General features: G+C 40.0%; 1 protein-coding gene across 4 annotated transcripts in view; it reads left to right on the top strand.

The window, feature by feature from the left end:
* The window catches only part of Arhgap6 (Rho GTPase activating protein 6), a 466,442-nt gene that overhangs the window by 218,506 nt on the left and 231,018 nt on the right, over positions 1 to 16,918 (top strand). Inside the window, exon 1 of one of the 4 annotated variants that reach the window (XM_063242885.1) lies at positions 7,914 to 8,157. The exons of the other annotated variants lie outside the window; for them this stretch is intronic. Coding sequence (XP_063098955.1) covers positions 8,113 to 8,157 — 45 coding nt within the window. The 5' untranslated portion in view covers positions 7,914 to 8,112. Of the gene's footprint in view, positions 1 to 7,913; positions 8,158 to 16,918 lie in introns of those variants that run through there. 4 annotated transcript variants of the gene reach the window in all.

Raw genomic sequence — 16,918 nt, 5'->3', positions numbered from 1 at the left:
GTTAACATGAGAGAAAATAATTTTATTGTTTTGAAAAATAAAATTTAGTAAAATCAGTTATTCTAAGAAGTTTGAAAGAAGTCATGTGTAGCATTCTTTTTTACTCTTAGTTGCAAAGACAGTGAGAAGTAACTTGACAAAACTATAAGAAAATGTGCCAAGTTAATTAACAGGCTATGGGTTGTGCTGAATTGGCCCAACTGTTGTGTTCATTTCTTCTTCAGTGGTTGTAGCTCGGCTATGATTTTTGCTTGCTATCCATTCATTTAAGGGTATTTCCACCTTCTTTTAACATTAAGTTCAAAGCTTAGGATGGCTTCTAGCACGGACTCATTTTAGTTACATGACCTCGGACAAATCACTAGACTAAGATTAAGCCTTTCTAAGTCTCAATTTCTGCACCTTATTATCATATTGACGGTCCTCAAACTGTTCTTCACATAACAACAATGAAGGGATTTAGCTTATAATGTTAGTCCTGAGTGGTGTTCCTGAGATTCTGATTCAGCATGTTATGGGGAGATCCTCCAAGTTAATTTTAAAAAATCCACCTCCAAGTGTTGCTGATGTCAATGCCCCTGAGGACAATTCTTTCCTATACACTGATTAGCCACTTTTTTCTAGACCCTTTTTAATCTCATCCTGCCTTCTGCTGAAAGGGAAGACAAATCTCATATTCTGTCCAGGTAATAGCCTTCCATCTGGAATGTGTGTGTGAATGTGAAGAAGGATGCTCATCAAAGTTGAAATAATGAAAATGCCCCAGTCCAATGCTTAGGTTTTGATTTATTGGAATTATCCCAATCAGAATCATTTTATCCATAAAGTAGAGTTTTTTACTTACTGATATTTGGAGCCAGATCACCTTTAGTCCTGTATGTGGGGGTTTTCCTGTGTATTGTAGGACACTGAGCATCATTTTTGGCCTCTGTCACTGGACACCGGTAGTAGCTTTCCTTGACTTCAAGTTGCAACAACCAAAATGCTTCCACATATTACCAAATGTATCTGAGGAAGGGGGGTAAATTTGCCACTAATTTGGAACCACCTTTATAAAGCATTGTCCCAAAGAAAACTAATCCAAGAATTAGGCTTGGAGCAATTCTTTTTGGTTGATTCCTACTACACAAAATCACTGAAGCCCCTGCTAAAGTATTGGTGCTTAGCCTTTGTGTATCAAGCATTCCTTGTGAATCTGGCACTCCCTAGCTCATCTTCTCTATTTGTTGGATTAATGAGACCTAGATAGGTTAAGTGTCTTGGCAGGAGAGGGACATTCTCTTTAATTCTCCTCATTTTATTACTCTCTTGACAACAAATTTTTAACGTTTGCCTTATATGCTCTGCTACTTATCATAATCACAAGATAGATTTATTGGGAGGAGGGTACAATTACATGTGAAACTGCTCTGAAATCTCCTGACACCAGAGTAATACCAAGTGTCATCATTCATATTATTGTCGAACCTTTAAGTCAAGGGAGTTTTGAGGTTGTAACAGAAGCTTTTGGGCAAATAGTCAAGTGCTCTAAAGGACTCTTCTACAGCTGTCAGTTGTGATCCCACAAATGGCCAACCTATCTGTTTGTGCTCCAACAACATGCCATATCAGCTGGGTAAAAGTCCCAGGCTTAGCTCCACTCTTCTTCTCTGGGGAAACTTTCTCCTCATTTTCTTGAGTACTATAAGACAAAATTTACTTAAGGAAACTATGTTATGGGTATGAGATATACTCCTACTAAGTAGAAAATTTTAAAAGATAAATTCCTCATGTGTATGAAAGAATTTTCAACCTCAGGACCCTAATGTTTAGAGCCAGATCATCCTTTGTTGGGGGATATTTTGTGCACTGTAGGATGCTTAGCAGCATTCCCAGTCCCTACCCACTAGATACAAGTGCCACTTCCCCAAAGTTGTGACAGCTCAAAATAGCTCCAGAAATTGCCACGTAGTTCCTTGATGAAAAAGATCATCCTCATTCAAAAAACACTCACCTAGGAGATATGAGGAGAGGCATCGGCAATCTAATGAATGAATCTGATTTAACAGAAAAGAGCTTCTGCTTTGAAACATGTACAGATTTGGTATAACTTCCATTTTCATACCAACTCCACCATGTATTAGATGTGCAAAACAAGTTAATTACTTTCCTGAATAAAATAAAGATAATTATGCTTTCCTCAAACCATTGTTCTGAGGATGCAAATCTGCTGTATGCTAAGGGCCCTTGATGTAGGTGCTCAATAAATAGTAGAAGTGTTATCATTTCAAATAAATATTCTCCCGCCTACAGTGTTGTCATTGCCATGGGCATTCTGCAGGCCTTAGACTCTTGAAACACCATACAGATGAAGGAAGCCTGGGAATGGAGGGTTGAAGGCAAGAGACTAGCTTTCAATTGTGGACACTATTATACAGCCTTCTTGATTCTCAGACTGTCATTGCGAAAGTCATGGCTGGAGGGATAGTGGCTCTCCTTTATTGCCCAATAGAACATTTATTTTAGAAATGTCTCTCTGTGGGCACTTTTAAGGGCATTCTCCCTGATTCCTTGGCACTGAGTAACAATTCTCCAGCGAATATCTTAAAATCATAAGAATAGGACAAAGCAAAGACACCAAGTAGAATGTGTTGGCAACCTCCCTTGCTTGACTACTTTCCCTGGCTTTTTAGATCATCACATTTCCAGTCCCGGTTGATGTATGACTTCATGATGCTCTTTATTCTAATGACTGAAGCCCCAGTTGTGCCAGGGCATACTCCTCTCTCCTCTCTGCCTATCCTACTTGATTGCAGTTCCAGGCATTGTTCTTGGGACCACAAGGTGTCTTCTATTTAGTGAACTTGGACCCAAGTCTCTCTTTAGCTGGGGTTGTCTCTTTAATTTCCTTGGAGGAGGAAGGAAGGAGGTGCCTTTTGTTCTTCTTTGACACTGTCTCTTAGGGGTTTAAGAAAACGGGAAGAAATTATGACTATAGAGCAAAAAGGCAGCTCCTGAAAAAAAAACAGGAACAATCTTGCTGATTTCAGGGCCTCAGCAGGATTGTCAGGCCTTTCTGCAGTTTCAGGAGACATGAGCATTTGGACAAGAAATGCCTCAGCTACTTACCAGCTCTCTTGCCTGATTCTGGACTTTAGATTCTTTAATCTCATCTTTGTAACCTCATACAAAAACCTAAAATAAAATCAACTCTAAACTCTGTTCAGCCTTTTATAAACCCAGTTTGCTCTATTTATATGGAAGCGTAAATAAAGATCTTAATTAATACAATCCATTTGGAAAACCATGGGAACTACCCAATGATGTTGAAGATACACATGCCTATGACCCAGTAACTCTATTTCCAGGTTTGCACCTTATAAAAAGAAATGCACATATGCAGGAGATAGGTGTAGCTATGTTCAGGCAGTATGGTTTTCATTAGTTCAATATTGGAAAGAACATAAATATCCACCCGCAGTTAAAAAGATAAATAGTAGTAACCACATACACTGGAATGCCAGGCAGCAGTGGAAAGGATAGCAGATACATATGGCATGGATGAAATTTAGAACACAGTGCTGAGCAAAGGAAGCCTGGTAGCATATAAACATACTTGTGCATCCATTAATATGAAGTTAGCAAAGAGGGAACACTAAGCTCTAGTGTTTATGTATGCACAACTTCTGCAAAAACATTAGTACTCAAACTCAAATGGGTGACTTTTCCTCTTCTTGCACCAGGATTCATTTGGCAATGTCTTAGAGAGTTTTGGTTGTCATAATTGGTTTAGGGAGTATAATACTGTCTCTAGTATTATACTAGTATACAGTCCAGGAAAACTGCTGTCTCTGTAATACTGTCTCTATAATACTGTCTGTAGTATTATTCTAGTATACAGTCCAGGAAACTGCTAAATATGTTAAGGTGCTCAGGTCAGCCTCCACCACAAAGAATTATCGGCCCCAAATGTCAACAGTGAGAGTGTCTACTTTAAACAGAGAAACTCTACTATAAAAGGTAAGGTATGAACACAATGGAATACTACTCAGCGATAGGGAAGATTGAAATCACGTCATTTGCAGGAAAATTAATGGAACTGGGGGAAATCATAGCAAGCAAACTAAGCCAGACAAGAAAGGCAAGTACTACATGTTTTTACTCACACATGGAAATCAAAAAGTGACATAAAAGTGGGAGAGGGACTACTCCGCTAGGGAAGTGGAAGGAGACCGTGGGAAGGTGAGAGAGGGGAGGGTAAGAAAGAGTACAAGGGAAAGTAGACACCACCAAAGCATGATATATACATGACACATCACAGTGAAACTCATTGATTTCTTTAATTAGTATGCATTAATAATAACTAATGTTGTCATAAAGACAGTACCTACCAGTGGGAGGGAGGAGGATGTTTTAAAATAGTGGGGGACATAGAGGATCTGAGATGCTAGCAATATTATATTCCTTGATCTGGGTGAAGAGGTGGTAAAGGTTTTATAATAATTCAATTGAACATTATATATCATCAAACTTTATATTCCAAAAGTTTTATATTGCTCTTAGTCCTGGACTAGAAGGATAATAAGATAGAAGACTGTAGGCCCTGGGTTTGGGGGAGAGAGTTCCCCACCCAAGAGATTCTCATAGCTATGTTGTTAATAGCAATATGACTGGACCTCCAAGAAGGGCCTTGTCCCTTGATTACCTCCTCCTCAGCTCTGAATTTGGATTTCCTGTTCTAAATTTAATTAAAATTTTCCTGAAAAAAGTAATCACCCTTGGGTTGTCATCAAATGTGGAAAATTCTAAGTCAACCTGTAGGCAGGCCTAGTGAACGCAAGCAAGGATTTTAATTTCGGTGCCCTGGGAGAAAAGGCAGCATTCGGTCCTAGCAGTACTGTAATACTTGGGGACAAGAAGATATGAAAATTCTCCTGTTAACATGACACATTTTCTCTTAGAGGTGGTGCTGGTAGAGTAATACACGCAGATTATTGTTCATTCCCCTCTAGAGAGAATTATAATGATCCAAGAAATTTTAAAAAAGAAAAAAAAAAAAACACTAACCCAAAGAGAACATTAGCCAAGCAGCTTTTTTAGCCAATGAATTTAATGAATTTCAGCCTTTTTGCAGTGAAGTTTTGTGTGTTTTTGATCTTTTATCTCTCTTCAACACTCTAACTGATCAAACTTGAATTTGGAAACCTCATGCCAAATTAATATATAGTTCAATCTAGAACAACACCTGAGCATCGTGTGCACTTAAAAATATTTATTTAATAAATGCCTGAGTTAAAAAAGAAATAACATAGGAAGAAGACTTGGAAGTAGAAATGTGCAAATAAAAGATTTTGGCTACAGTGGTGTTTAAAATAGACCTCAAAATATATTTAAAGAGAAATAATGTGTGGAATTTTAATGATTTAAGATTAAGCAGATCTCCTATGTTCTTCTGTATAGATCATTCTTTCTGTTTCCTTCCTGATTCTTAAGCCTCGAGCAAATGGACTGTGAATTGGAGGGCTGGATGAGTCACTGTGAGATGAATCTAAGAGTTTTATACCATGGACTGACATTTATTTTCTTGCATGCTTTGCCCTGTCTCACAAAACTCTTCAAACTGAGGAAAAGCAACCCCATTACACTTAAAAACTTCATGACAACTTATCAAGGATACTTTAGCAGGAAGTACACTAGAAGACAGAAGACATTCCTAAAATGTTAGTATTGATGGATCATTTGCTTCACAATAATATCATTTAGTGACTTAATACATTTTCCAAGGTGGAATACAAGCAAAATCCAAGATGACTCAGTTTTAAGAGCTGACTTACTCAGGGTAAATGATCACAGAAGACTCCTGTAAAGGTTTTGAAAACTCAGGGACTTCCCTTATATTGTTTATATGTATTAGCAATGAAACCATCTTTGAGGGGCTTAAAGTACTTCAGGGCATGTAGAAGAAGAAAAAATATTATTGAGGCTTGGGAGTTTCTCTTTTCAAACAACTCACAGAGTAAAATAGTTCCCTATACTGTGCTCGTTAAGGTTCTTGCATCTGATATGTTTTCCTTAGGCTGCCTGGCTGTAATTCTTTGGAAGACTGTCAAATGGCAAAGGTTGTGCTGGTTCTCTGCCTTATTCTAAGGGTCTTTGACGACTTGGTTTTGTTGTTTGCAGTAGAGAGAGCAGAAGGAAAGAGAGGATGTCATTGTGTCATTTTCCTAGTTCTACCTGGACATGTCACAGAGCAGGGAAAGCCTTCCAAGGGAACCAAGCAGGCTGTTCCCCTCCATGGCAGAGAAAAGAAAGAGGGCAGAGCTCCCTGCAGGGAGACTTGGCAAGAGACTTGGGTAAATAGTGCAATTACGTTTGTTTTAAGACAGGCAACCCTCTGGTTGGAAGTTCCTGTTTTTGGCAGGGAGTTTGTTGTAAATTTATTTTTTATTTCAATGTAGAATACACATAGTGAAGGGTGTCAGTTTTACTAATATGAACTATACTAGCAGCTCAGAGAATGTTTACGTGTGTGTGTGTTCCTGTAGTTGTTTTATGGATCAAGCTATAGATCATCACCAGCACCCCAGAAGATCCCCAACTTGGTAACCATAGTTCATTTCTCTACCTATCTAGATGTGGAACTGCTTGATGGAAGAGTAGGCACACAATCAGCTTTAATAGTGAAACATACAGTTTTCCATGCAGATGAACCGTCATGGGATTATTTAATGGCAGATTATTCTGAGTGCCTTCATCTCTGTCTTTACATTTGTCCTGCTAATTACAATTATAGTGCCAATTGTAAAATAATCATATGCTGGCTAATGATCCAGTTCGGCGAAATTTCAAAGGTTCAAAAACAGGGGCAACAGTCTGTTTACCCCTCTCTCAACACGGATCAGGTTGACAGAGTCAGCCAGAGAGCTCAGTACAGTAGGACCCTAAAGAATTGCTATAAACCACCCCAAACTCATCATCTGCTTCACAGCCATCTCTCTTGGGCTTGGACTGATTCACTGTGTGTTTCTGGAGTCTCACTCTGATCCTAGACCCCTTCTTTGTTTTCACGCGGCTCTTGAGAGGCTGCACATAAATCCTAGAATGTCAGGACTAAGAGGGAACTTGGCCATTTTTTATAAGGTGTTTGAAAGGACAGATTTCCATGAGGGGATTTCAGAGCAGAGGCCAGTTTTCAGCATTACTGTGCAATTCCATTGTGTGTTAAAAACGACTTGGTTCACTTGGCAGCGTTTATAATTACAAAGTATATTTCTTGTATTTCTAAATCCTTGCAATACCGTTTTCCAATTTATACCAAAGAACTAAGACAGAAAGCAGCACAGCCAGCAGTCTCCTCAGCGATGCACCCCTGCAGTATAGACTCAGGTCCAGCCCGGCTCCCAAAGCAGTCCTCACGTTCCAGGAAATTCTCCAGGACTTCCCCCTTCCAGCATGGTTCCCCGGACTCCCTGGGTCCTGAAACTCGGTTAGCCCTAAGTGGCTCCAGCCGGCGTTACTTAGTCCATTTCAGTCCCGCCCTCTCCCAGGGAACCTGCCTTTCAGACTATCCCAGTAGAAGGCTTTCCAAAACCCTAAACTCAGCCCTCCCCGGAGAAGGTTCCTGATCTTCCAGCACCAGGCCCACATCTCCTGCAAAGTTCGTGAAAGTCTCTGGGAAACCCAAGCTTTCCTCCTCGCTCAAGTCCCAGCCTGGCCAACCGCGGTCCATGGGAGCCGGGGAGGAACGGGGTGGCAGGAGGCGGGAGCGTCAGCCTGCCTGACACCTGTCGTGGGCAAGCGCCTTTGCTGCAGCCCCCAACAGCTGGCGGCTGCCGCCGCCACCACAGGACCCGCCAGGAGCGGAAGGAATTAAATGCCCGCCCATCGCAGCAGACTCGGCCGCTCCCTCCTCCTCCCCTCCCCCTTCCCCGCCCCCGCCCCCGCCTCCTCCCGGTCCCCACCAGCTCCGCCGCGGGACTGTGTGCCAGGGAAGCTTTGAACCGCGCTAGGCGCGCACGGAGCAGGACTGGAGTTCAAGAGCTGCCCCGAAATGGCAGTGAAGTAAGGGAACCTTGCAGAGACGCCACGAGCCCAGCCTGAGCCCAAGAGCCCGTGGTTCTTCCTGGCGGGGTCATGGGGGATCCAGCGCACAGCGAGAAGCCTCAGCTGCACTATGCGGTGAGTGTCCCAGAGCGTGCATAGGCGACAGGGGGCGCCACTTGGTAGACCTAGGAAGGGACAGCGCCAAGGTGATGAGATCTTTGGCTCTCCAGAGGTTGGGGGCGGAGGGTGGTGGTGGTGGAGTGTGCTGGGTGCTTCATCTTGAGTGCCACCTGCTCGAGAACTCAGCTGCACTCTTAACAGTCCTTCAGTGTGGGGACCCTGCCCCAGAAGCCAGTAATCCTTTGCTCCGGAGTCGGAGCCGCAGTTACTGCGTCCTGCGACCAGGGGCTCGACCCAGGACGGGGCACTGGATCCTGTCGCTACTTTGCTGACCGGGGCTAGGAAATGTGGCTCTCGGAGCTGAAATTGGGCCAGCTTAGATCAGATGCGTTGAAAGGAGAGGAACAGAGCTAGACAAGGGACATGGCCACCTATGACCTGAGTTCCTGGCGCCAGACTCCCTGGAGAAATGCCGCAGAGCTTCTCTGGTGCACCTAGCTAGCTCCTTGCAGAGAGTGTGCGCGTTTCCCTCCGAGATTGCAGGGAGGACAGAAGGCTGACCAAAAGAAATGTCAAGGGTCTTCTATCTCCTGTCTTTCTCCTTCCCTCATCGTGACTTGTCCCTCTTGATTGAATATCTCACAAATATTTATTGGTGATGTACGAAGTCAGGAACTGAGCTAGAAGCTGTGGGTGCCTCAAGGAACACAACAAACAAAAAAGCTCTTGGGGTCTGCTTCCTTTGAAGGAGTTGAGATTTTAAGGTTAATCACTAACCAAAACCAGATTCTAAACTGAGTTTACTTTTGAAAAAATTGGGAAAACACGCAAGAAGGAAGAAAATAAATATGTGTGACATGAGTACTACTTTGGAAGATTCTAATGCTAGCTAGCTTCAGGAAGGGGACAGGCAGCAGGTTTACATTACTCCGGTCTTTAGACATTTATTTTCCACTTGTGAGATGTGGCTTTTGGAGATGAAACATTGCAGTTGTTCTGTCATCTGTTAATTTACTGACTTTTCCTTAATGATTCCCACTGTTGAGATTGAACATTCTGATTGCCAGTTCTAAAAACTAGAGGGAAACAGACAAAACAGAAATTTGACAAGCATCATCAATATTTCTAATAAGGCAAATACAGTTTTCTGTCTGGAATTTGAATTCTGTAAAATCTACCCCTCCATACCAAAATTTTTTTTTTTCAAGAAGGAAGGCGATGTGGACTAGGGTAGTAGCTAGGCTCAGAGGTCCTGGAGGGCCTGAATTAGGAAGTCACCAAGAGCCCTTCCTAGGCTAGTGTTCCAGAACCTGTGATAGCTCTTTTTCTGCCTTGCTCATAGTTGCTTGTCTTGCAATTTGTGTCAAGTTACTGATGCTTATTAATTTTTTTCAGAGACACATGGGGCTCAGATATTTACCCTTTCAAGTAATATAAAGGATGTTTAATTCTTGGCAAAGGTCGTTTTGCAGTGAAGCAGCTAGGATCTGTGCTGTTTGTGCCCACTCGGCCTCTTGTTCAGATTTGGAACTGCATGCTGATGCCCTTTTTGTCTGTGATCTCAGGTTTCTTTACACCACTCATAAGAATGCAAGTGGGGGAGGAAAGGTGAGGATTGCTTCCATAATTTAAAAAAAAATCCGTGTGTCTATTCATTGTACGAATGGCCCTTGCCTCAGTTGTGCAAGTAATGTGAAACCAACACATTACAAACATTAAAATTATTTTAATTCAGCTGCCTCAGTTTCCTAAAAGCACAGAGATAATCATATGCATATATTTTGATTTAAGATTATAAAAAAGATTTCAGGGAGACTTTCTGGGATTTTCATTTGAAAGAAGTCTCTGGGTTTTTTGAAGTTTTCTACACATCTTTCAGAATGATAAAGCAGCTGTATCCACAGCCTCATGGCAGTCCCTGGTGGAAAGAATGTTCATTATTAAGTACGACTTGCTGCTTTTTCTATTAGCCTAGCCCTTGATGGTTTAAGATCAAATGCTTCACTCTTCATCTACTTCTCTCACTTGGCTTTTGATAATTCTAAAAATTGGTTTGTCTTTCCGTGCAAACATTCTATTCACTTTGTTCTATATATCACCCCACTGTATATTAGCATACAATCTTGGGGTATTCTAGTCTCTCTTCCTAGAAAATAATTGTCTCCCATATATTATCTCCCTTAGTATTTTTAACCTCATGTGAAGCATAATCTAGGGGTCAAGTCTTTAACTTCTTTCTTCAATGCTTTTTTCCTCCAAAGTGAGACTACATAGAAGAAATCGACAGTTACATTTTATCCATTCAGCAAACATGTGCTGAGTATCTATTAAAGTGCCAGGTATTTGATCAATTTCTCAAAGAGATAGTTAAATAGTGTAAATGTTAAGAAGTGTTACGGATACTTCACTTATATTTTAAAATGGACACTAAATATGACAGAGAGAAATGCACACACTTAAGTAAATAAGAGATTCCCGATTTATAAAATGTTATACTTTCTCAGAGTATAGTACAACTGACTTCTTATTTATCATCACAATGAAAAAAGTGTATCAGTAGGTTAATGTTCTCCTGAAAAACCATTCCTCCCATGGTTTTCTCACATACACTGATGTGATTCCAGTCAGGTGTTTTCTTTGCTGTCTTTGTTATGGTTTGTGTCTTGATGGCCTTTTTAAGCCTCATGCAGTCATAGGATTTTTTTCAGAGGTGCCTGAATCTAGGGTGTTCAATGCTGGGAATAAAGGTGTGTGACTGCTATGCTGTTTGGTTTGTCATAGTTTTGACCAGGGCTAAGGGTATGAGTGCTACACCTGCCCTAGGTTGGGTAACCTGCATACAATATAAGGGACAGAGAGTCTTGTCCCTGGTTGCTTTTGCTGCCTTGTGGACTCCATGGACTGTTTTCTGCCAAGACACCCTGCCTTGAAGCCAGACGATTATGGAGTAAAACTTCTACAAAATGTGAGCTAAATAAACCTTTTCCCCTTTCACTTTGAGTGTTGGGTACCTTATCTTAACAATGAGAAAAATAACTAAGTCAATTTGATAACTTGATCGTTTTTCATTTTGGCAAGCCCATTTTGGTCCCAATATGAAGTCAGAGTGGAAAGGAACAGGGCTACATCCTCATGTTTGAACCCAAGAGAGACAAAGATGAAGAAGACCTATACTAGATGGTGGCTCAAGGGAAGATTGGTTATTTGAGAGAACATTGAACTGTTCAAACTCAATTTGAATGGGTTGTACAGGGATTTTCTGGCAGCTCTTCTAGAGAAACCACAGGTCATCATAAACTTTCACTCACTGTTACTGTTTTATACAAAGTGTTGGACACAGTCTGAGTCGATTCAGCATTAAATCCATCTGGAAGGTTAGGCACGTTTCCTATTTTCTAGTTGAAGAAATCCAAGATCAGAGCAATATAGTTCAAGGTGACACAGGTCTGGTTGGTGAGAGAACCCAGAGTTTTATCCACATCTTGATCCCACAGTGCTTCTCTGAGTCATTTAGATGGCTGAGATAATTGAATTTAATTTTCCCTCTCTCTGTCTATGTCACAGTAACAAACTGACAATGAAATGTTAGGCCTTCAGTGACTTAATGTGCCCATCCATATGGTGAAATCACATGACCAAATAGTTCTTTATTTTTACCAGTGTAGACAGAAGCAAATCTTGAAATATCCAGTAAGTTCAATACCATATCATTGTCTTTTTTGCAGATACAAAAAAAATCTGGATTAAAAATTTAGTCAGTGCTTACTGTGGATCTTAGAAGGTTTATTCTCACCTGGAACCTCAACCTATGTACATTTTCAGCTGTGGCAGAAAAAGGTGGATCAAATATCCACTGTTGTCACCATCTAAAGTCCCTGGATTGAGATCATTCAATTTTTGTTTCACTGGCAGGTGAAAAACTCTGTATGAGTAGCAGTAGGTATATATTGTCCTTGCTCTTGGAGTACCAGCAACCTAGTGGGTTCTTGATGAGTATATATTGAGTAATTGTATGAATCCAGATGGTGGGGCTGAATTTTGAGACTCAAGCTGCTCATTCTCCTTTGTGCTGCCCGCCTTCTGAACCCCTGCGTGACCGTACTTCCTGTTTGGTGCAGTTACCCCACCATCTGTGCTTTTGACCACAACCTTGTAAATAGGATGTTGACTGCACTCTATTCCACTTAAGCCTTCTGTAAGGAGCCTACTGGAAATTTATCTTGCTTACCTTCCCAGAGAGCCTCTCTACTAACCAGAATGGCTCATACAAAATTTTCACATTGACTGTCCACGAGCACACAATTTTCAAAGGCTTGTAAATCATTAAGTTCATTTAATAATACAGTGGTGCTGATTATGGGATGCTCCTTGGTAAGTCTGAAGATGGAAAAGGCTATGGGTTGGAGATTTAGCTCAGCGGCCTAAGTGCCTGTTTGGCAAGCATGAAGTCCTGAGTTTGATTCCCAGTACAAAAAAATAAAAAGGCTAATCACCACGGTGTGGCTGTACACAGCGGAATCAGTTATCAGGCAGAAGTGATGCCAGGGGAAACATCTGGAAATTCAGCAAAATCCACACTTACGCATCCAGCATTCACTTTCATGAAGGCATTTTTATATCACTCTGTTTGTTTATCATTTCTCTTCTCACAAAAGTAAAACCTTTGCAACTTAAATGTGACATTATTGAATCCCTTTATCACTTCTACTAATTCTGGCAGCCTTATCTACTACTTTACTACTCCCGTCCCAGTGTAGTAAATTTTCAGCTATAATTAGAGCATGATTTGGAAGAGGCCTCTTTGGTCTCAACACTATGCTATCTTAGGGACTCATCTATCAATCTACTCATTTACGTACCACTAGTAGCCCAATTTTTATTGGGCACTGCATGGTAGAAATATCTTTCAGTCATTTGAAAATGAACTGCATACTTTGTCTAGTCTTTTCTATTATTTACTTTTCCTGTTTCCCACATTTGTAATAACTAGACTGGACACTCTTGACTATCACCTTGGTTGTGAAGGTACTGTCCAATCATAAAAAGTCTTCTTTAGGTTCTTAATTCTCCATTTCTGCTCCATCTAAATCATTCACAAACTCTCACATCTCAATAAATGGTTGACCATCCTTGTGTCTAGCACAGTTCTTTGAAAGGAAAGCAAAATAGTGGAGATTTTGGTGCTTCAAGCTCTCTGGTTTGTTTATATTACACTTAGAATAATGCCTTTATCCATGATTTTGGCCTTCCAAGTCCTCCTGCATAATCTTTGCCTCCCACCATCTTTCCCCATCTTTCCCAAGATTACTATTGCTTGATCACTTTAGTGTCATTTTTGTTTTGCAAAATCAACCATTTCAGTCCTGCCCTGGGTCTTTGTACTTGTTGTCCCTTCAGCCTAGAAGGTATTACTTTTTTATTTTAAAGAGAAAAAAAACACACAGAAGAGTCAAGAAGCAAGCAAACAATTTAAAAGCAACAACCAAAGCTAAATGACAATAACAACAGCAACAATAACAAAAACTATTACGATACAGAATTTCAAAACAACAAGATGGGAATTTAACAATGATTGTGGTTTTATCCTCAAAGCAATTGCTCAGGCTATCAGATACAGGCATGCAGGATTGATCAAGCAGTATAATTTCTCTTTGAGCAGTTTGCTTCTCTTTTACTATGTTGTAAATTTTGAATCTTATTTACTCCTTCGTTTTTTATACTAGTGAGACAATATAGTGTTTACACATGCAAGTCTGATTTATTTCACTTTCCAGTTGCATCCATTTACCTATGAAAGCCTTGAATTTATCATTCTTTATGTCTGAGTAGTACTCCATTATATAAAAGTACCACATCTTTTTTATCCATCTTTCAGTTGATGGGCATTTGAGTTTTTTCCAAGATTTATTTATTACAAATCGTGCTGCTATAATTATAGCAGCCTATAATGTTTTGTATAGCATATTTTTTTGCATCCTTCAAGTGGTAGAAAAATGGCATTTTTGCTGAATGTTCTCTCTGAAGTGCTTCTGACCTCCTTAGTTGCCAGAGATCAGAACATGTGAACCACTGCCTTTGCTGTTTGCATCCATCCTTGGTATCATGTGACACATTTGTTGTTGTCTCTCCTGACTGGTGTGTTAGTTTATTCAACAGAAATTCTGAAGAACTCCTTTTTCACCATATTTTCACTGCTGAGTACAGGCCCTGGCACAGGGTAGACACCAAATAAGTATTTACGAGTAGATGAGTCTGGATGCTTGACACTTTTTACCAAGGTTGTACCAGGAATTTTCAAATTTAACTCTGTTAGTTGATGTGTGGGGTGAAAGGGGGAGAGGAGACTATGAAATATTGGCTTCATGGTTTTACCTAAATCCTACTAAATGAGACTGTCCAAGGACCAGACTTGGAGTCAATAATTTGCAAAAGCTTTGGAGATGATTCTGATATCTGAAACCAACCACTGATTGATTTACATGGTGAACCACTTAGTACTCAAGCAAGCAAGAACTGAAATCCTACAAAAGCTAGCATTCAGCAGAAAAGTGAATTGCCAGAGAACGCAATATGATATTTTGCCTCAGGTGACTCTGAGACAATCTAGTTCAGGTTTTCAGAGGTCCTTTGTTTTACAAGCTAGTGTTCATTTCTGCTGAAGCCTCTAAAGATGTCAGAAGTATGGGGAAGCTTCTTCTTTATTGTTTGGTCTGGCGATATGTCTCTCAGTTTATATTTTCAAAGTAATCTCAGCCTGTGGCTCTCAAACAAGGGACAATGTCCCAAGGCTTTTCAGATAGCAGAACTGGCAGGGGTTGTCATTAGTATCTAGTAGGGAGAGGACTGAGGTGTTGTAGAACATCCTACAATACAAAGCTCAGGCCAACAAGGAGTGGTTCAAGTCCACTTGTTAACAGTGCCATGACTGAGAAACGCGGACTGAATCTTACTTCATAGTCATGGTCCTTTGGGGACCATTTTGTATGTCACTGTTTCAAATGCATTATGTGCATTTTCCTGCTTTTCAAGTGATGGAATTGACGAAATGTGAGCTAGCTTTGCCAGACGTGAGTCACAGTTACAAAGAGCACACACTTTACACTTGGGAGAGATTCTCCTGTGGTGTCCTGGTCCTTCCAGAAGACTAGGCTCCTAGGCATTTTGATTCTCTGCCTCTCAATGCTGGTGTTCTTCCTAATGTGGGTTAAAAAATATTCCTTGTCTTCTCTTTCTTGTCATAGTTTAGCTGACTTCCTGATTCATTAACATACAGCAGCCTTGTCTAGTTTGTTAAATCTACTGATATGTAACTGGAATACCAATTTATTACATATATTAGGCCTGGGTCAAAAGTTAGAGATTATGAACTCAAAATGAGGAAAAGGGAAGTTTTCAGAAAGCCTTCATGGGTGGACATAAGATCTACAAATGCCTACGAGCGAGGAGTCCCATTGATTGAGGGTGATATGAGCTGCTTTGGTCTTGAGATAATGCAAGAAGCACTGAAAGAAACACAAAAGGAAGCAAAGAGGAAATAGCAGTTCCAAATCTTCTCTCTCAGTCCCATCAGATTTCAATGTCTCCCAAGAATCCTAGGGCAACAGATGGTTGGTGGTCTATCCATTCTGCCATGGAGAGGATTATAGAGACCTTTTCTAAACTTTTTGCCACATTACCTAATGCTAATGAGCCCTGCCTGTTTTAGTTTGCAAGCTATGATGATGGGTAAAGAGATGTAAAGATCTTATGTATTTACCCAATTTTGGATTGCAATCACCAACATTGCAAAACCAATACCATCAATATCTTTGAATTTTGCATTTTGACTTTATTCTCAAATGTTGTTTTATTTACTTATTTTATTCTCTATCCTGATTTACTATAGTTTTTAAATTTAAAAAAACTGAAAAAGTAAACAACTTCTAAAATATACAACAGATATTGTGAAATGGGAAGAAATTGTTCAAAAAGAAAAAGGAACTAGGATGGGGGAAAGGAGAAAAGAAAAAAAATACAAGATATACTACTAGCTTGTCTTAGTTCAGTAAAAAGAAAGTTTGTGCTAATATTGTTTGGAGAATTTTTATGCCTATATTTTATATTCTGAGTATTTTAGAGATAACAATATGCAATGTACTTACTATAATTATTCTTCTATTATTTTGTTATGAATTTTTTTTACTTTTTTCCATAAAATAAAAAAATCTATTTTTCAATCAAACAAAATGAGGACTGTCATGAATCACTGTATGATACCGCCATCTCTGATTCTGCAGTATCTACACATGGATGTGAATATGGGATACATTTCAATACCAAAATGTTATCTCTAAAATATAAGACCATTTTGTCTGCTCAAATATGGTTACTGTTATCAGGGGCTTGTTGATTCTTAATTTTCTTGAAAGATTCCTTGACCCTTTGAAATGAAAATCTGTTAGGATTTTCTTTCCTTCTTGGCTAGTACAGTCTTACAACTCTTCAAATGTAAAAATTTGTGTAGTAAAATTTGGGTGTTTGTGGAATTATTTAAATTAGATTTCTGAAGTGAGGTTTTCAGAAGAATTTAGAGTTGTGGCTTTGGGCGAAAGTTGTCATGGAAACAGCAACAAGAAGTTTATATGAATAAACTTTTAAAATACTTTTTGAATGACCCCTTTCTGCAGCTGACTAAAATATCTGGTAAAGAATGTATCCAACTCAGTCCAAGTACAATAAGGAAGCTAAAAGCACCTTGCCAGTTTGAGGAGCACCCAGCTCTGTTTCTTGAGCAATT

Source organism: Cavia porcellus, unplaced genomic scaffold, assembly GCF_034190915.1.
Source record: "Cavia porcellus strain 051 isolate PalLab524CR breed Dunkin Hartley unplaced genomic scaffold, mCavPor4.1 scaffold_33, whole genome shotgun sequence".
In the NCBI taxonomy this organism is placed as follows: domain Eukaryota; kingdom Metazoa; phylum Chordata; class Mammalia; order Rodentia; family Caviidae; genus Cavia; species Cavia porcellus.
This window is presented reverse-complemented; position numbering and strand designations above follow the sequence as displayed.